The sequence below is a fragment of the Hemicordylus capensis genome, chromosome 9, assembly GCF_027244095.1.
Source record: "Hemicordylus capensis ecotype Gifberg chromosome 9, rHemCap1.1.pri, whole genome shotgun sequence".
Lineage (NCBI taxonomy): Eukaryota > Metazoa > Chordata > Lepidosauria > Squamata > Cordylidae > Hemicordylus > Hemicordylus capensis.
In genome coordinates this window covers 16,563,582-16,584,490 of record NC_069665.1, presented here as the reverse complement: position 1 = coordinate 16,584,490, position 20,909 = coordinate 16,563,582, and the positions used below count along the sequence as shown (strand labels likewise).

The 20,909-nt window shown below is 43.4% G+C and overlaps 1 protein-coding gene across 2 annotated transcripts; it reads left to right on the top strand.

The window, feature by feature from the left end:
* Window positions 1–758: 758 nt before the first annotated feature.
* NAE1 (NEDD8 activating enzyme E1 subunit 1) lies at window positions 759–20,155 on the top strand. 2 transcript variants are annotated; one of them, XM_053270890.1, is made up of 20 exons: window positions 763–954; window positions 2,021–2,124; window positions 2,210–2,270; window positions 4,344–4,374; window positions 5,140–5,211; window positions 6,280–6,359; window positions 8,247–8,356; window positions 9,263–9,372; window positions 10,041–10,103; window positions 11,415–11,478; window positions 11,722–11,813; window positions 12,632–12,691; window positions 12,865–12,998; window positions 14,445–14,520; window positions 15,783–15,822; window positions 15,968–16,054; window positions 17,239–17,331; window positions 17,689–17,803; window positions 17,892–17,941; window positions 19,909–20,155. In XM_053270890.1, the coding sequence occupies exons 1-20, from the start codon at window positions 890–892 to the stop codon at window positions 20,016–20,018; spliced, it is 1,617 nt and encodes a 538-aa protein (XP_053126865.1). In that variant the 5' UTR covers window positions 763–889; the 3' UTR covers window positions 20,019–20,155. The 2 variants fall into 2 exon arrangements, with proteins under 2 accessions (XP_053126866.1, XP_053126865.1); XM_053270891.1 differs by lacking the exon at window positions 17,892–17,941 and having other exon boundaries at window positions 759–954.
* The last annotated feature ends 754 nt before the right edge of the window (window positions 20,156–20,909 follow it).

Sequence of the window (20,909 nt, the reverse complement as noted above, 5' to 3'; positions counted from 1 at the left end):
TATTCTACCAAAGACAACCACAGGGCTCTGTGGGTGCCTGGAGTGAAACTGACTTGGCGGCACACCTTACCTTTAAATGAGCAAAGATGAACTTTCTAAAATGGTGATTTCCTCATATCTAGCAGGGGGAGAGCAACCGGCTCTATCCATCCCGAGCACAGCATCCGTCCAGTGGTTGTTTCTATCTCAATCTCACGTTTCTTTTTAGATTGTGAACCCTTTGGGGACCGGAGGGGCCATCTTATTTATTTACTTGATTTGTTTATGTAAACCCGTGCTTTGAGAACTTCTGTCGAAAAGTGGAATATAAATACTAATATTAGGAGTAACATACGGAATGCAAAACGAAAGAAAGGAAAATATTTCAAAACGTGGAAATCAGCCGCGTCTCATCCGCTACACCGGAGGAGCTTGCTCGGGTGCATTGCGTGCAACAGGTTAACTGGCCAAGGCTGCCATTTAAAGCACACTTTAAATTACCTGGGTGTAAGCCCCAGCATCGCACACAATAAGTTCACCACCAAAGAGGCACAGGAATGCAGGGCAATGGGGAAATTCAGTTTAGCACGGGAGAAAGGGAGGCTACACATAGAAGGCAGGGAAAGCCCTGCAAAAAGAAAAAGAAAAAGAAAAAGAAAGGAGATCCTTGCCAGGATGCAACCGTTTCCAGGGTCCGCACAAAACAGAAGATCCACCCGAGCAGAGCAAGTCGAGCGACTTGAAGGGCGGGGTCAGGGGGCGGGGAGAAAGGGCCAGGGAATCCTCGGCCGGCTGCGCAGGCGCGTACGGTGCCGGCGCCGTGCTCGGGCGCCCTCTTCAGGTTGGCTTGAGGCAGCGCAGAGGAAGATCAGCCCCGGCCCGAGCGGACCCGGAGGAGAGCTGAGGCATCATGGCGACGGTGCCGCAGCAGGGCAGAGTGAGCCTGAAGGAGCAGCGCTATGACCGGCAGCTCAGGTCGAGAATGAGGAGAACGGGAGGGGGGCTTGCCGGTGCGAGGGGGGGGGGCCTCCGGGCGGGGGTGGAGGTGCAGCCCGCTCGCCCAGGGTCCCCCGTGGTTGTCTCTCGGAGGTTTGCGTTGCTGGCCCTCCTGGGCTCTTGGGGAGCCCCCCTTGGTCCCCCGGCGTCCCGGGCCTCTCCCCTTCTCCAGCCCCAGAAGAGGGGCTGGTTTTCAAGGGGGGCCTTTTGCTTTGTTCCCTCTGTTCCAGTTATACTACTAAGGCCTTCAGCTAGAAGAGGAGAGCTGGTCTTGCGGTAGCCAGCATGACTTCGCCCCCTTAGCTAAGCAGGGTCCTCCCTGGTTTATGTTTCAATGGGAGACTAGAAGTGTGAGCACTGTAAGGTGGGATGGAGCCTTTCTGGGAAGAGCATCTAGGTTCCAAGTTCCCTCCCTGGCAGCATCTCCAAGGTAGGGCTGAGAGAGACTCCTGCCTGCAACCTTGGAGAAGCCGCTGCTAGTCTGGGTAGACCATACTGAGCTAGATGGACTCATGATCTGACTCAATATGTGGCAGCTTCCTATGCTGTTCCTATGCTGGGTTGAATAGGGACAGTTGCTCTCCTCCTGCTAAATGTAAGAGCCACCACTTGAAAAGATGCCCCCATGTTCAGTTTGCAGAGGTGAGCAGAGGCACGTTCATTGTGTTGTGTCCCATTGTGGGCAGTGTCTGTACTGCAGTGTCTAGAATAGTTTGGCTTTTGTGTGGGAAGAGCAGAAGGTTTCAAGTTCCCTCCCTGGAAGCATTTCCAAGATAGAGCTGGGAGAGATTCCTGCCTGCAACCTTGGAGAAACCACTGCCAGTCTGTGTAGACAATACTGAGCTAGATGGACCAGTGGTCTGACTCAGAATATGGCGGCTTCCTATGTTACTAGATACTCTTTCTTCTCTAAATGAAGCAGTGCTGAAGCATCATTTTCTGAGCCTTCCATCACTGAACTGTGGGTACTGTATTGGCTTTCTCCAAAATGGAACCTGGGATATCAAGTTTATGTCTCTGTATGTGTGTGTTGGTTTTGTTACAGGCTATGGGGTGACCATGGACAAGAAACTTTAGAAGCTGCTCACGTTTGTGTGATAAATGCAACTGCCACCGGAACAGAGATCCTGAAAAACTTAGTCCTGCCAGGTACAAATAATAACGAAACTAGAACTTTATGTAATGTCAGAATCGAAAGTTGGTATAAGTACTGTGTTTGTTTTTTGTCTTCAAGGTGTTGGATCGTTTACAATTGTAGATGGGAATCAAGTCACCGGTGAAGATGTTGGTAATAAGTATGTGTGTTCTACACATTTTGGGGTAGTAGTAGAGTCACCTTAAGTGGCGCAGCATGGAAATACTTGACTAACAAGCAGAAGTCTCCTGGTTCGAATCCCCGCTGGTACTATATCGGGCAGCAGCGATATAGGAAGATGCTGAAAGGCATCATCTCATACTGTGTGGGAGATGGCAATGGTAAACCCCTCCTGTATTCTACCAAAGAAAACCACAGGGCTCTGTGGGCACCAGGAGTTGAAATTGACTTGACGGCATACTTTACCTTTAGTAGGAGAGGAGAGCTGATCTTGTAATAGCAAGCATGACTTGTCCCCTTAGCTAGGCAGGGTCTGCCCTGGTTGCATTTGAAAGGGAGACTAGAAGTGTGAGCACTGTGAGATATTCCCCTCAGGGGATGAAGCCGCTCTGGGAAGAGCAGAAGGTTTCAAGTTCCCTCCCTGGCAGCATCTCCAAGATAGGGCTGAGAGAGATTCCTGTCTGCAGCCTTGGAGAAGCCGCTGCCAGTCTGTGAAGACAATACTGAGCTAGATGGACCAATGGTCTGACTCAGTGTATGGCAGCTTCCTATGTTCCTAGAAGGGCTGTAGCTCAGTGGAAGAGCGCATGCTTTGCATGCAGAAGGTCCCAGGTTCAGTTCCTGCCATTTCCTCCAGGTCGGGCTGGGAGAGACTCCTGCCTGAAACCTTGGAGAGCCATGGCAGTCAGTGTAGATAATACTGGGCTAGATGATCCAATGGTCTGACTTGGTATCAGGCAGCTTCATATATGCTTCAAATATTCAGTATTAGCATTAACATGGAAACTGTGGAACCATAGAACAAAAGGCTACTCTGAATTAGAAATACCTTTTGTAAATCTGTTAAAACAAAATAACTATAATTAGAATTGCAAGTAAAAGTGCCTGAGAAGGAATTTCCCCAAATCTTAAAACCTTGGGGTTTTTTTGGTCCTGTTGCTATAACAAAATTTGTCACAGCTTTTATGGCAGCAGTCTTGCTGCATCTTAGTAGTTAGTCTGCTGTTGAACTGCTATTGCATAAGATTTACTTTCTCCAGCTAAAGGAAGAAATTAATTTATTTCCTTTCCACAGTGGTCCTTTGCAGACTTCTTGGTGCCTGACCTCCCAACTGCAGCTAGGGGATGAGAACACCTTTCACTGGGACATTCCACTCTCCTTTCATTTTCAGAGCTAACCGTGGTACAGCATTATTTCTGCACCAGCAGGTTATGGTAACCATGATTAGCGCCAAACTACAGATTGCAGTCATGGTTAGAAATGGGTTTTTAAACTGTGGTTTGGCTCTTACCAGATCCACTTGGCCTGCATTCACAATTTATCAGATGTTTGAATTGTAGGCTTTAGCCTGAAACGTTTCAGAGGCCATTATAGAGGCCTCCGAAACATTTCAGCTACCGGGGCCGTTTTGGTGTTCTGGAGGCGGCGGTGGTGTTCCCTTAAGGGTGGGGGATGGTGTACTCACCCCTCCCGTTGCATTTCCCCCACTGGCGCACAGTTGTTTTAAAGCCCCTCGGGGTGGCAGCATTTCTCCCTGCCGCCCCGTTGCCCTCATTGGCCGGAAGTACCGGGCGTGCATGCGCCCATCACATGCACGCATATGCATGGCAGACAGGCGCATGCGCACAAACAACGGGCGCATGCATGCTCGGTACTTCTGGCCAATGAGGGCAACGGGGCGGCAGGAAGGAACGCTGCCGCCTCGAGGGGCTTTAAAACAATGGAGCACCAGCGGGGGAAATGCGGCGGGAGGGGTGAGTGCACCCTAACCCTCCAACCCTAATCCTCCTAACCCTAACTCTCCTCCACCCTTGAGGGAACACCCCTGCCGCCTCCAGAACAGTTCAGGATTAGGGTCCCTACTGAATTGACTACTGTCATGTTGTTTGCAGTGAAATCAGATTACAGTTCAGTGTTACCTGCCTAAGATTACAGCCTAATATTACCTGCCTGTTTTACTTTTTTTACATGAAGTAACAAATTTGGCTTCTAGAAATCTTTCTTCGAATTGAAACATTAACTTAATAGCTTCTCTTTCTCCTTTTCTTTCAGTTTTTTCTTGCAAAGAAGCAATATTGGCCAGGTATGAATATGTAAAATGTGATCTTTTGGAAAAAGTAGTAGAGGGGATCTACCTGATGAAATACATCTGCCTCCCCCCACCCCCATAATAGAGTGTGTCTGATTCAGCCAGGTGTTGTGTATGCTTTTGTACTGTTTCCTGATGAAAACAGATTGCAAATTGTGTAAGAGCCAGTGAAAACCCATATGGAAAGGCTTTTTCTGGTTGCTTTACCTTGAATTAGATATCTCCACTGCATTCTTTGCCCCAAAACATGGCAGTGAATTCATCCAAAAAGAACTCTGTTTCCCCCCCCCCTTCCTCATTGATGCCTATTGAACTGAATAGATAGATGTCAGTCACCTGGAGATAATGCCACTGATCATAAGGAAGCAGAGCACATCACATTCAGATCCTCTTCCACCAATAGCACATGGTTTCTTCTGACGATAGACTCATTGTGTTTACCACTGAACATTCCATGACATCACATCAGATCAGCCAATGTCTTATGCTTTCAGACTGATAGGCAACTATCAGGTTTTGGAGCTTTTTTTTTTAGTTCCTATAACCTTTTCTATGCTATAGTGGAACAATTCTATTCATATATCTCCTACCACACTGACAGCCAGACAAAGACTCTAGAGTTTGGAAATGGAACATACAAACCAATTCTGTGCATGTTTACTCAGAAGCAAATCCCATTCTTTTTAGTGGGATTTGCTCCCAATTAAACATGTATAGGATTGCAGCTGTACGAATCTAAAACATTTGGTTGTTTTCCAGAATCGAGCCCAGTGCACAACTGAACTCTTGCAGGAATTGAACAGTGATGTTTCGGGGAATTTTGTGGAAGAGGTATGTACCAAGGATCTTTGTATCTTACTTGTGTTAGCATATTAGAAACATAGAGGAGTAGATTTTAGATCCATATGATGTAATTAAAGACATTAGAGAAAATGGATGAGGAAAACTACTCAAAGAAGTCCCATTAAAATTAAAAGGGCAAGTGCCTAACTTGTCCTTTTAATTTCAATTGGACTACTCTGAGTAGTTTTCCGTATCATGTCAACCAATGTTTTTAGCTAGCTAGCTCAGCGCCACTCTTTTTTACCCTTTGTCATGTGACATTGCTGCGTGTTGCCTAGTATGTCCTGTGTCAAAAGGCATGGATGGACTTGTCTCTTTAAACAGCAAACTGTGTCCGTGTTGTCAGTCTCACAGAATGGTATGGATTTGCTGCCAAAAGTGGATTGTGCTCTGCAGTTAATGCAGCATTTGCGAAAAAGAGGGGCGTTTAACCCCTGCTAACTGAGCAAAGAGACATCTTTTTAAAGTGGTGATTCTCTTTATTTAGCAGGGGGAGAGCAACTGGCCCTATCCAACCCCAGCACAGCATCCCTCCAGTGACTGTTGCTGGTGTCTATCTTATGTTTCTTTTTAGATTGTGAGCCCTTTGGGGACAGGGATCCATCTTATTTATGTATTATTTGTTTTTCTATGTAAACTGCTTTGAGATTTTTGTTGAAGAGTGGTATATAATTCGTAGTAGTAGTAGTGGTCTTGCAGCAGCAGGCCCTGACTAAAATGTGTGACCCAGTTCTGCACAGTGAAATTTGAGTGAGACAATAGCCAGGCCTTATATGATACAACCTTGGCTGAAGAGGTTCCACCTTTACCATGCAAGTGATTATGCAGTTTTGAGTTTCAGGTACAGAAGTATTCACGGATTGAATCACACATATTTATAGTTGCCATTTAGGGGGGGGAAATTAAGTTCAAATTAATTGTATACTTATATACAGATTAAAAACATCTTTGCAACTTATGAATTGCTAGAGACCTAAAACTAACTTTTATTTTGAATACTTTTGCATTTGCTGCTGCTTGGCTCAATATGTGTGTGTGTCTTTTGTGTCTCGTTAGAATCCAGATAAGCTTCTAGACAATGATCCCTCCTTTTTCTGTCGGTTTAACATAGTGGTTGCAACCCAGCTTCCAGAAAGGTAAGCAGGAATCATCAGTGTTTTTCATAGCCTTTGTCTAAAACACTAGCTTAGTTGGAAGTTTTGTTTTGTGAATGAATAAATGAGGTGACTTTAAAAATGTATATATTCCTTATATTTGATCATAGCTCTATTTATTGACATCATTCTTCTCTCTCGTTGCTACCATTCCAGTGAAACCAAGGAACACTTGTCATATGAAGCTGCCTTATATAGTGGTCAGGCCATTGGTCCAGTGGATTGGCCACTGATTGTGGGTCTCCACAATGTCGAGCAGAGATCTTTTTTTATTATCTACCTTAAAAAAAGGGTGGGAGGGGGGAGAAGAGAAATACCAGGGATCAACCTGGAACCATAGGAGGAGCTATGATTACTCCTTGATCTGGCTTTGAAGTCGGCTGCACTGACTGCCAGCAGCTCCCCAGGATTTCAGACGGGTTTTCCCAGCCCTACCCGGAGATGCCAAGAATTGAAGCTGGAAAGTTCTGTATGTGCTCTACCATTGAGAAATATAGGAAGCTGCCTTCTACAGAGCCAGACTGCTGGTTCATCTAGTCCAGGATGGTCTACCTGGACTGGCAGTGGCTTCTCCAAGGCTTCAGGCAGGAGTCTTTCCTAGTCCTACCTGGAAATTCCAGAGACTGAAAGAGGCCGGCATGGGAAGCAGATGCTCTTGCACAGAGCTGCGGGCTTTTCGTGGTAAATGTGTACTGAGGGGGAAAGCAGTGGAGCAAAGACACAAAAACCACCTTTCTTCCAATCACTGGTTCGTCTCTGCAAATTCCTCCCCACTTTGGAGCAGGGGATTCACAATCCCATGTTTAAGAACATAAGAACAGCCCTGCTGGATCAGGCTCAAGGCCCATCTAGTCCAGCATCCTGTTTCGCACAGTGGCCCACCAGATGCCGCTGGAAGCCACAGGCAGGAGTTGAGGGCATGCCCTCTCTCCTGCCATTGCTCCCCTGCAACTGGTACTCAGAGGCATACCCTTGAGGCTGGAGGTGGCCCACAGCCCTCTGACTAGTAGCCATTGATCAACCTCTCCTCCATGAAGTCATGTTTGCTTCAGCCCTGAAGGAATATTTTGCTTTGAAACCTTGCTTCTTGACAACCTTTGATTTTTAGTCATGTCAATAAACTTGCTAAGAAAGAGACTCCCTGTTTGGTTGGTTGGTGGCCTACCTTGGGATAACAAAAGGAATTGCACAATCTGGTGCCATGTCGTCATCTTTATTTCACTTCAACACAATTTTTTTAAAATTCAATTATTTTAAATACCTTATATCTGTTGTGGCACTGCTTCAGATCTCTTTTCTGAATGCTTACCTTATCTCTGCAATCTTGTTCTGTGGAACAAACATGCCGTGGTCAGTCATTAAGAAGGAAAATTCCCTTTTGCAGTTCTTGAGTGTGTAGTTTTAGTCTCAGTGTGCCTGTCTGCATATGGAAAGTGGCTTACACGCTGACTGATGAAACACACTTGTGTAAGAGTTGTGCTGAAAGAGCCAGGGATTTCTGCAGTTGTGCAAAAGTTCAATTTAAAACAAACAAGAAGTGCCACACTGGTGCAAGCATGCTTGCAGTAGTGCAACACTAGTCTGGAACAGAAGCTGTGGACTTGGCGCAAGTAGCTAGCGCAACAGCGTTGTATTTGCAGGATGTCCGTCCTCAAGTGCTTCATTAGGATGCCAGCCAGTAGGACACTCTTACACCTTGCACTAGACTAGAGCATTGCATGAGAAAAGTGAAATCAGACACATCCTTCTGCTTGCAGAAGCATGAGAACTGCTGTGAAACATCTGTTTTTAGCCCTGTGTATGAGCTTATGTTCCAGCTACGGTATGTGCATCTCTTTGGCTCCAACCCCAAGATCTTTTGTTTTTCAGTACACTAATCCGGCTAGCTGAGGTTCTCTGGAACTACAGCATCCCACTCCTAGTTTGTCGGACTTATGGTTTAGTAGGATACATGAGAATCGTTATTAAAGAACACTCAGGTAAGATATTATTTAGTAATTAAAAGTTTCACCGACACCTGTAAGTGACAACCTCGCAAAGTACATTTTATCTGTCTGTACAGATAACTGCCTTTTCAGTGTTCCCTCTAACAGGGATTCCCAGATGTTGACTATGGCTCACAGAATCCCCAGCTGCAATGGCTTTTGCTTGGGGATTATGGGAGTTGTAGTCAACAACATCTGGGAATGCCTTTTAGAGGGAACACTGCTCCCTTTGAATAAAACATTCTTGATTTATGAGGCTCTTTGAGAGTTCTTAATGGTGACGGGGGGCGGATAGAGAGAGAGTTGGTTGATTGATTATATATATTTCACTCTCCCAAGGGGGAAGAAGGGCAATTCTTAGTTTCCTTCTGCTACCCTTGATGCCTCCTCCAAAATATGTGCCTGAAGGTTGGGGGAGTCTCAGTAGCATATTGAAGGGAGGGGTGGTAAGCAAAAACAATCAATTTGCCTTGAGTGAGCATAATATTAGACTGGCTGCTTCCTTTAGATTCCAAACTCTTCCCTCCCACCCCGTGACTTTTGTAATGTCACAACTGCTTAAAAGGTGGTGTTAGAACAGCTGTACTGTATACACATTCAGATGTAATCCATTTAGCATTGTATCTAGCCTTTTGTTTCAAAAAGCCACTGTGGCGTGGCGGCTAGAGTGTTTTGGGCTAGGACTGGAGAGACACGAATTCAAATCCCTACTCAGCCATGGAACTCACTGGATGACTCAAGGCCAGTCACATATCTCTCAGCCTAACCTATCTCACAGGCTTGCTGTGAGGAGAAACATAACCATGTACACCGTTCTGGGCTCCTTGGAGGAAGAGCGGGATCTAAATCTAACTAACTACCCTACCTAAAATTAAAATGTCATTTCAAATGTTTTATTAGTTGTAGAATCTCACCCGGATAACGCATTGGATGATTTGAGGCTGGACAACCCATTTCCAGAACTGAGGGAGCATGTTCAGACTTACGACTTGGATCATATGGAGAAAAAGGTTGGTTCAAGCCCCGCAGTTTGCTGAGCAATATGCATGCAAGCTGTGGGGACAGCCCACAGAATTAATTTAGAACAAATGGATCGCAGCCATGATGGAAGCCACCTTTCTTGTTTGGTGAGGCTGCCATATTTCCTTATGGAGCTTCAGAGAAATAAATGCAAGATCAGTGGTAAATTAAATTCCAATAGTGTGCAGATGTAGCCACAAAGAGTGAGATTTTAAAGTACAAATACATACTGGCACAGAGGGAGAGAGAGCGTGCACACACAAAACTGTGACTTGTATACCAGGGCTGCTGAACTTTGGCCCTCCTGCAGATGTTGGCCTACAACTCCCATCATCCCTGCCCTGGCAAATGGCCACTGTGGCTGGGGATTATGGGAATCGTAGCCCCCAAACAGCTGGAAGGCCGAAGTCGAGCAGCCCTGTTGTATACAAACTCTTAACCTAGATTCTTTAGCTCCGTCACACTGATAAAATACTGCAAACATTCTAAGGTCTTTTGACAGTTGTTTGCATCTATTTTTGTTGAGCTCTGGATATTCATTAAGATACATATCTCCCCTTTTGGCTCAGTACATATGCCGAACCAGGCTTGTACGGCAGCACAGCTCCCAAGAGAGGTAAGGGGTTGTGCTATACTCACTTTAGTTTTGTGTTTGCAGGACCACAGCCACATTCCATGGATTGTGATTGTCGCCAAGTATCTAGAAAAATGGCATAATGAGGTATGTAGATCTGGCAGTGGTGTTCTAATGCATGTCGTCAGTGCTCTTGTGTTGCACCACACTGGGATTGCGTCTTGCTCCGGAAAGGCTTATGTGCTTGTTCTGTGCTTTCAGATAAAGGCTGCAATCCTGTACGCGGGCTGCTCTGAAGCCCATTAACTTGAGTGGAATTTGAGGGGCCAAAGTCTGTGCAGGATTCCAGCTAAAAGCTGACCCGGTGGGATGCTATCCAGAGGCTGGTTAGGAATGAACTTTAGGCCCATTCCAGTGAGTGCAGCCCCCCACACAGGGGGTCCTCAAGGTTTGACAGAACCTTGTTTGTCCCCCCCCCCCCATTCCACCCCCACAATATGAGCTCAAGGGCATTGCAGGGGTCTGTATGTATCTTCCCTATCCACACACAGACTTTCTCTCTGTCTCTCCCACATCTTTCTGTGTGTTTGCAAGTGGGGGGGGGTAGTGGGGAATGAAGGGCAATTTAGGGCTTTATTGAGTCCTATAGGACTCCACTGTGTATGGGCACTGTATGCATTTTCAACCCTTTGTATTAAGTACAGGTGCCTTGGTTTTATCATTTTGTGTTAAACATATTTTACCTTTTGGTAAAACTTAAAAATATTATATCTATGCAATTTACCGTTGTTACTTCTACATCATCATCAGGTAAAGGTAAAGTGGGCCGTCAAATCGATTTCAACTCCTGGCGCCCACAGAACCCTGTGGTTGTCTTTTGTAGAATACAGGAGGGGTTTACCATTGCCTCCTCCTGCGCAGTGTGAAATGATGCCTTTCAGCATCTCCCTATATTGCTACTGCCCAATATAATACCAGCGGGGATTTGAACTGGCATCTTTCTGCTTGTTAGTCAAGCATTTCATCACTGCACCACTTAAGGTGCCATCATCAGAGAAAGCCTTAAATGCATGAGGACCATTTGCCCCAGTGCACATTTTCTGATATGTGCTGGAACACAGGCGTGCAACCCAAACTTCTTTGCTGCTCGGGCTTCTCCCAGTGTGGTGTAGTGGTTAGAGTGCTGGACTAGGACCGGGGAGACCCGAGTTAAAATCCCCATTCAGCCATGACACTAGCTGGGTGACTCTGGGCCAGTCACTTCTCTCTCAGCCTAACCTACTTCACAGGGTTGTTGTGAAAGAGAAACTCAAGTATGCAGTGCACCGCTCTGGGCTCCTTGGAGGAAGAGTGGGATATAAATGTAAAAAACCCCAAAAAGTAAAAAAAAATAAAAAACTAGTCCTTAGTGACTAAATGTGCCTTTACATAGCTCAAAATATATAACTTTCCATTTAGAACGGTGGTCAGATGCCGAAGAACTACAAAGAAAAGGAAGCTCTCCGAGAGATGATTAGGCAAGGTGAGGGCTTCTGGGAATATAGTTAAAATGGCTTCAGTGTGTGGATTTAACCAGTATTTATTGTGTTAACAATGTGTGCCAATTTCACACATTATTTTAATGCCTGCTGTTTTATAAACTAGTGTGTCAGATATGTGTTAAGCAGATCTGACTTTATGCCATGAATTTCCAGTGGGCTGAGGGGCAAGAAGAATATTTATCTTAAAATCCTGTTCCTTCATTTAGCAGTCTATTTCTAACCAGGAATCTTAAAGAATGAAAATGGAGGCCTAGAAGATGAAGAAAACTTTGAAGAAGCTATTAAAAACGTGAACACCGCAGTATCTGCTACTAAGGTAATGCAAGATATTTCTCCCCATGATATTCTAGGATGAGAAACACACAGTCACATAGGGGCTCTGAAACTTGGGCAGCTAGATATTCTTGGCCTACAGCTCCCATCATCCCCAGCTGCAGGGGTCAAAGAGATGATGGGAATTGTAGTCCAACAATACATGGGGACCCAAGTTTGAGAACTCCTGCAGTAATTTATAGTCATAACTTTATTAGCTAAGGCTTGCGTGGGAACTGCCACCCTGTCTGTGCATGCTACTTCCGCCTACTTCCAGTCCGAAGAGCAGACGGGGTGGCAGGAAGGTACGCTGCCACCTTGCTGGACCGGTTTTCAAGCGAGTGCCGGTGGTGGGGAAGCGAAGGGAGGGGTAAGTGCACCCTCCCCCACCCTTAAAGTTGTCACAGCGCCGCCTTCGAACCCCTCGAACCACTGGTGTTCGAACCTGTTCGGAGGCCCGTAAAAGGGCCTCCAACTAGGCTTGTGCACATCCCTAAAAGGAGCCACAGCCTATCCCTTGGGGAACCTGGGCAACCCATAGTGGCAAATGTGGACATCTGCAGCCTCCCCCCTGGGAGTTGTAGGGTTAAGCCAATCTCTGGAAATGAGCTGGCCATATCCCCATTATTCCCCATTCCTCCGGGCCTCTTAAGCCCTCTACCCCACTGCATGCAGGGATCAGACCCAACCAGCCCGCTATTAAGGTAACACAAGACATTCTTCCAACAATATCTATACTGTATAAATACTGAACCTTTAGATGATTGTTGAGAAAGTTGCTGAAATGAGTGTCCTCTTTGTGGGTTTTCTCCCCCTTTATAGATACCAGGTTGTATTGAAGACATCTTCATTGATGATCGTTGCATCAATCTCTCGCAGCAGGTAATAAATACAAAGAGATCGAGGCTATAACCCTAGGAACACCTATTTGGGAGTCCATCTCTTTGAACTCAATAGGATTTAACTTCCAAATAATCATATACAGGTGTGGATTGATGTCCAGTAATCTGAACTGATGTCCAAAAGTCAGTGTAATCTGTGTGTGTTTGTTTTAGACACCACCTTTCTGGATTTTGGCCCGAGCTGTAAAGGAATTTGTGGCAAAAGAGGGTCAAGGCAATTTACCTGTCAGAGGCACAATTCCAGATATGATAGCAGATTCTGGTAAATTTATCAAATTGCAAAATGTGTAAGTATGCTTCACAGCTGTCTTGCATTTTGTTAATGTTGGATGGCTTCCTACTTTATAGATAGTCTAGATATCCCCCCCGCCCCGAAATGTCAATACTTTCTGCAATTTCATGCGCACAGTCTTGTCAGCTGCCTGTTTGCATAGTGTTTTCAAGTGTTCAAAGCACTTCACATGTATTATCTTGTTATCTTTACAAGAACCCTGTCAGGTGAGTGAGTATTATTATGCCCATGTTGCAGATGGGGAAGACTGAGGCTGAGAGGGAGTGACTTGCCTAAGGCCACCTAGGGGGTTCGTGGCAGAGGTGAGATTTTAACTGGTCACGTCCTGATTTGCAGCTTGGTCTCTCAGCAATTATGCTGCACCAGTACTATATAAGACTGTGAAATGACTGTGTCCATAAACTGGTTCCAGAATTTGAAATCCTAAAACCACAAAAAGTGTCAAACAGTTCTTTAATTTCAGTCATAACTCCTAGTCAGCATAGGAAAAAGCTTCCCCCGCCCTTTAGTTATATTTTCACTTATGAAAAGCTTGTTTTCTCTGAATGAATGGAAACAAGTGGAGCTTTTTGCAGGACCCTTTTCAGTGTTTATAATTGAAGTGTTGGCTTTCTATTACACTTAATTAAATTATTTTCAAACTATCAAATCCCTTCCTTAACATATAATTATTGCAGAAGGGAGATGGGCAAGATACTAAGAACATGGGAAGCTGCCTTTTGCTGAGTCAGACCATTGGTCCATCTAGTTCAGTATTGTCTACACTGATTGGCATCAGCTCTCTAAGTTTTCAGGAAGGAGTCTTTCCCAAGCCTACCTGGAGATGCCAGGGAGTAAATCTGCAAGCGTGCAGATTCTCTTCCAAGGAGCTACAGCCCCATCCCTGCCTTTCAGCCCTGCAAAAGGACCCCCAAGGTGACTTACAACAAATAAAGCAACACAAAAGAATCATATTCTTTTTCCAAGTACAAAAGAGTATGTCTAAAATAACAAGTGGTGTATTTTTAGACCAAATATATTTATACTAGCCGACCCGCACAGAGCATCTGTGTGCTCTTTGGGGCCAGCTGTTCCCCCCTCTCTCCTGCCCCATTCTCCCTCTCCCTCCCTCCCTCCCACCCCACTCTCTTGCCTCCTAGTCACAGTGCCAGCCAATCCCAGCAGGCCGCCCTGCCGCCACCATTGGCCTGCGCCCCAGCCAATCAGCTGGCTTGCTAGGACGCACATTCCATGGCACACCCAGGAGAAATAAATATATAGACTAGTTTAACTTAAGTAAAAGAATAGTTATAGCGCCATTCATAAAACACATCAGGAAGCCAGTGTGATTGTTTTTTTCCATTTTATTGGTTACTGTTAACAAAAATATGACATCAGTCCGAATCTGTGTGCAAAGAGAATTGGCCTTATGGAAGTTTACTTTCTCGCCTGTTTTTTAAAGATATCGAGACAAAGCAAAGAAAGATGCTGAAGCTGTTGGCAACTATGCTGCCAAGTTGTTACAGTCACTAGGCAAGGTGAGCTAACGAAAAGTGTGTTTTGTTATTTCCCGACTGTTTCTTCCTTGAAAGTCAAGGATGGACTCCCTTGTAGTGACCCAGTCCGGAGACTCCATTATGTGTACTGTTAAGTTTGTGCTTAACAGGGCTTTTTTCTTTGCAAAATGGAAGGTTCTAAATTGAAGGTTACATAAAGTTCTTGCAGTAGGAAGGTGGGTAAGCGGGTAGTAGGACAATGGGGCAGCTTGGTACATGCCATTTAATGTCTCATTTGTAAGCAAGAATGCAAAATACTATTTGTCAATGAAACTTTACTTTTTTAAAAAAATGCTGCTGCTCATGAGACTTACCCAGTTTCTGTGAAAAACAGCAGAATCTTGTAAAATGGGCCATACCTGACAGCCAAATGAATTCGCTTTTCATGTACTCAGTAGGGAAGAGGCATGATAATGCATCAAGCTGAGGAAGGAATAATTGGGGCCTGCTGGAAACTTGCAGGGGAATCCAATTCCACCACCACCCTTTCAGTTTTGTTGGGGATGAAAGATCCCACCCACCCCTTTGCTGCCCAAAAGATCTTTTGTGGTGGGAGGGAACTCTGCTTCTGGTAAACTTGGTTTCCCGTGTCTCCATCAACAAGAGCAAATGACTTGCACATTGCCCTCTGCTGTTGGGGAATCTCTGAGGGAAATTGTACATGCACAACTCATGCTCTTAGGAGTTTGGGGTGGCAGAGAACTTCTGCTGTGGATATAGACTCCCAAGTACCCTGAGTTTCATACAGATTCTGTCTTTGGAAACCAATAGATGGGCTGCCCAACTACTGCATTCTATAACTAATTTGTAGTTATGGTCAATTGCTGCTGTTCAGATTCTTCCCTCCAGTCTTCAACTTGTTTCTCTGATTACTTTTCTCCCCTATGACCCTCTATGACATCAGAGTATCTCTTCCAGTCACTGGCTGAAGCTTCACTTAGCATTTTTATAATGTACCTGATTTAGAATACTATAAAGATTAAGCAGAGGCTCCCTTTTTGAAAATGTCACAAAAAGGTTCTGAGTCCAATGGGAGAACAGACTTCAGTATGCCTGCTTTACGGCTTGCTTGTTATACTTTCTTGTGGCAACACAAGGTAAGGGTGGGGGAGTTGCTGTTTAATAATAAAATTCTTCTTAGTTTATATAATATTAATAGGGATATTTAACGGGGATTTTGAAAGCAACTGCATTAGAGAACTAGAATATTTACCTAACCAAAAAAATGGCATTTTATTTCATAGGCACCAGAATCCATTTCTCAGAAAGAGTTAAAACTGCTATGTAAGTAATGTTGATTTTGTTAAATCTTGTGTTTGTTGCTATAGTGCAAAAAGTCCTAATCAGGAAGTTTTAACATTTATATGTTGCCTGAGTTCAAGAGTGCTATATGTTTTTTTCCTTCTTCTTCCCTGTGCTCTACATTTAGGCAGTAATTCAGCATTTCTTCGAGTGGTGCGGTGTAGATCACTTTCCGAAGAGTATGATATGAATACTTCAAACAAAGATGAAATAAGTAAGGAGATCACCATGAACTTCTGTGATAGTGGGCGGCTTCACATGATCTCTGTCAAGTTGAAGGCGCCAGCCGCCAGTTCTCATGCTGCAAAACCAAGATTCTCCCAGCTTTGTCCATCCAATTTCAAATCTTATCTACAGACGTTAGGTGCATTTTCAGAATTTTTAAAATGCGGCACAGAAACCAGTGTTTGGATTCACATAACACTTCTGGTTGGAGAGTATGCTCACTGGAAATCTCCAGTTCCTGGCTTACCAACTTGGCGGAGATCATGTGGAAGTGCCCAAAGTGTTCATCTGCAAACACTGCGATGACAATAAACTTCTGCAGATGTGGAAAGAGTGGGGGAGCTGCCTTATACCGAGTCAGACCATTGGTCCACCTAGCTTAGCATTGTCTACACAAACTGGCAGCAGCTTCTCCAAGGTTGTGGGCAGAAGCCTCTCTCAGCCCTATCTTGGAGATTCCAGAGAGGGAACTTGGGGCCATCTACATGCCAGTCATGCTGCTGCTTTCCCTCCTTTCTGCTGTAATATGAGAAGTAGAATGAGAATGTTAGCTGCAGGGAAGTAGTCTCTGACGAAACTCTGATGTGATCTCGCTGTGGGTGAGATGCACAAATTGTTGCTACCTGTTATTGCTCATTATAGCAATAATGAGGTGAGAGAGAGTGCAGCTTGTTTTCATAAGAATTTTCCTTCCTTCTGTGTAATTTCCAACCAATCCTTAGTTAAACTTAAACTAAAGTAGAATCTACTTTAAGTAGACATATTTTATGTCAATAGAATACAATTAGAAATGATAAGAGGGTGTGGCCAACTAAAGACTGGCAAGAATGTTTGGGAAGAAGTGTGGCTTCCTTATTTCCTGCTTCAACTGGAGATGTAAAGGGAAACATTTAGGGTAAGAGATAGCAAAGTTATTAGAGAAGTGGGGTACATCTGATGTAGTTATTTCTGAATAGTTGGGTACTCTACTACTACCTTGGATTCCATTTGGTAGAAATTTGGTGCATATGTCATTTTATCCATAGAAGAATTCAAACTGTCTTGGTAGAGCTAGAACAGATTTTGTTACAGATTGGGAAATTTAACAAGTGTGTATTAAGTTCATTTGGTCAGTTATTGCGTTGATTAGAACCTTCTTAAGCAATTAATGGGTTTTATTTCTTCCCCTTTAAGTTTCGCATATGGACAATCCAGATAGTGAGATGGTGTTGTATTTAATGTTACGGGCTGTGGACAGATTTTTTAAACACCATGGTAGATACCCAGGTAAGTTTGTTGTAATATCGTCTAGTTGCATTGCTATAGTCTAAGCAGAAAATCCTATACAAGCAATTCATTTTTAGTATATGTTTATTCAACAAATAATTCAGGGAAACATTATATGGTATAAGGTCAATAATAAACAGTGTGGGTTCATAAATGTATAGATTTAATTGTGTGAGCAGTTTGAAGTATATAACATTACTACGTTTGACAAATTAAACTGAAAATGTTTACTAAAATAGTTTTACTGCTTACTGTTTGTAGTAAAGGGGTTTGCATTGCATTCAGCTTACAAAATTATATTCCACTTGCATTTGATGAAATACTTCATTGTATGTAAAACTTTAACATTTCCCCCAGGTGTTTATAATTACCAAGTGGAGGATGATATTGGGAAACTGAAATCTTGCCTCAATAGTTTTCTTCAGGAATATGGATTACCTGTAACAGTGAAGGATGATTATGTCCATGAATTGTAAGTATTATATACAAATAAATACTATTTTTTCTAGATCTTGTTGTGCTATCATAAATATACTGTGTGGGTTTTCCCCCCTATTTAGTTGCCGCTATGGAGCTGCTGAGCCACACACCATGGCTGCATTTTTGGGAGGTAAGAATATTGTTTTCACTGGTCAATGCAGAACTAAACGTCTCTGCAGGTGGAAAGCTTATTACTTCACCTATAGCATTTTGAATACACAATGCTCACTTCTGTTGTACTAACATCTGTTTATATAATTGGAATACATGCTCTGTAGAGGCATGAGACTGTATATTAATGCATTTGACTCCACACTGATAACTAATTATTTCATCTCTGAAATGAAAATATTTCCAGCTTAACATATTTTACGTGTAAGAAATAGAATAATTTTCAGTCTAGATCTCTAGATAGATGCTGATGGTGCATGGAGGTCCTGCAGAAATGGGCTTCTCCTTCACATCAGTGTTCGAGTCAACATTTAAAGCAAGCTGTGTGTGGTGCTCTTTTGGAATTGCACCTAGGGTGCGAATTACTACTGGGATTATTTTGGTCTTCTTCTGCCACAGCCTTTCAATTTCAATTTGTAGATCTTTGTGTATTGTTTTTTTCTATTTCTTTTTATTCTATTCTGTTATCACCTGGTATTGCTATGTCGATTATTTTAACTTGTTTTTCTTCTCGACTACAATTATGTCTGGTGTATTGTGTGGCAGATGTTTGTCGGTTTGTAGTCGGAAGTCTCATACTATTTTTTGCATCTTCATTTTTTACCACTTTTTCAATGTTATGGTCCCACCAATTTTTGGCTACAAGTAGCTTGTATTTTTTGCAGATGTTCCAGTGTATCATCCCTGCTACCTTGTCATGCCTTTGTTTGTAGTCAGTCTGTGCAATCTTTTACAAAAGCTGATTAGGTGGTCCACTGTTCCATTTGCTTCTGTACAAAGGCGGCATTGCTGTTTGTTGTTCACTGTTCTACTTTTGCTCTTATTGCATTTGTTCTTAGTGCTGGTTCTTAATTAAAAGCCTAGGTGAACAGATGCATCTTTAAAGACTTTTTAAAAGTTGTCAGAGATGAGGAGGCTCTTATTTCAGCAGGGAGCGCGTTCCAAAGCTTCAGGGCAGCAGTGGAGAAGGCCCATCCCAGAGTAGCCACCAGACAAGCCAGTGGCAACTGCAGATGGGCCTCTCTAGATGATCTCAATGGGCAATAGGATTCATGACGAAGATGTTCTCTTAAATACCCAGGGCCCAAGCCATTTAGGGCTTTATAGGTTATAACCAGCACCTTGTATTTTGCCCGGAAACTTATCGGCAGCCAATGTAGCTCTTTCAGTATGGGAGTAACATGGTCTCTCCAAAATGACCCAGAGACCAACCTGGCTGCCGCATTCTGGACCAACGGTAGTTTCTGGACTACGTATAAGGGAAGCCCCACATAGAGCACATTGCAGTGATCCTATTACTGGCTCATTTGGTGGGTACTTGGGAACGGACCTTCACAATGGGCAATGGGCTCATGGCGAAGAAGCCGTTCTCTTAAATACCCAGGGCCTAAGCTGGGTATTTTATTTAACTTATGTACACCACCTAGGGGTGCACATATCAGCTGGTATAGAAATATGATAAAATAAATGAGTTAGAACAATAATGCACATGAAGCATGCACTGAAAGTGCTAAATGTGGTTGTGATTATTAATGTTGCTAGATTCAACTAGATTGGGTCGTTTGGACATTAATTTGACAGAGAAGCTAGGCTAAGAGGGAAAGCTTGAGGTGCTGTTCTTGTGCTTATAAAAGCCACCAATTTTTTGGTGATAAGTTATGCAGTTGCCTCAAATCTTGCCAGAAGGTGGTGAGCTTTTTAAGGCTTTATTTTCAGTTGACTGGCAAAAAGCGGTAGTAGCAAAAAATTAAACCTATAGACTCACACTTGGGTTTGAAGTAATGATGCCGAGATGTCATATATTTGTTAAACTGCCCAGAGATATGAGTTTGGGGGTGTACAAATATACTAAATAAATAAATAATGTATCAAATGGTGATGAAAATCCTAACTTTTTTGTTGTTGCAATTCTCCCACTGTTTACAGGAGCTGCTGCTCAGGAAGTTGTGAAGATCATTACAAAACAATTCGTCATTTTTAACAACACCTACATTTACAATGGCATGTCACAGACCTCAGCAACTTTTAAACTGTAGGCTCACCACAGTTCATTGTCTGAAGCTATAATTGCTTTTGGTTTGCATTTTGTTCCGTAAAACACTGCTGGTTGAGCTTTTGCTGCCAACTGTCCTTGTATTTTGTTTTTTGTCATTAAAAGCTCATTTAAATTGTGGTAAGAATTTTATCTTGCATTTTTTAAAAAAGGCACTGGAAGATCGAATATGCATTTTTAAAATAACACAAGGTACATCATCATGATCTTCGTATTATTTTAGATGTGAGCACTTTTTGGTTCTGTGCTGTTGGAAGCAGGGTTTAGTCTTTTACACAATTTAGCTTCTCTCACCAAGGAAAGTATTTTTAAACATCTGTGACAAATAAATTTCAGTTCTATGCTGCTTTTATTCTTGATCTTTGTAAAACTGCTTTGGTGCTAGAAACATTTATAAAAATATTCACAATATATAAAATGCTGTGTAAAGATATTTGAGGCACTGAATGTGTGTATTTTTAAATGAGTCCCGCTCAGCCTAAATTGTGTCAGGCTTATTGTGAGGTTAAAATTCAGGTGGACCACTATACAGCCCTGTGCCCCTGGAGGGAATGGTGGGATAAAATCATATTTAATGATATAAACTGCTTTGAGTGTGTCCTTGGAGCTGGAAAGTCTACAGATGTCTGCACACATGTTCCTTTTTTTTTTGGCCTCCTTCAGACTTTAAAAGGGATATTGTCCTGAGGGTGCACCCTGAAGCCTCACCTGCCTACTGTCCACACTTACAGCTGTAAATGTTTACAAAAATTCATGTGTGGTTTCTGGGGATGGGATTTCAGGCTGAGCTCTCAGGCTACACTCTGAGTGAGTACTTTTTAAAAATACATCTGAAGAGGGCTTGTGTGAAGCTGGATTCAGACCCTGTCTAATG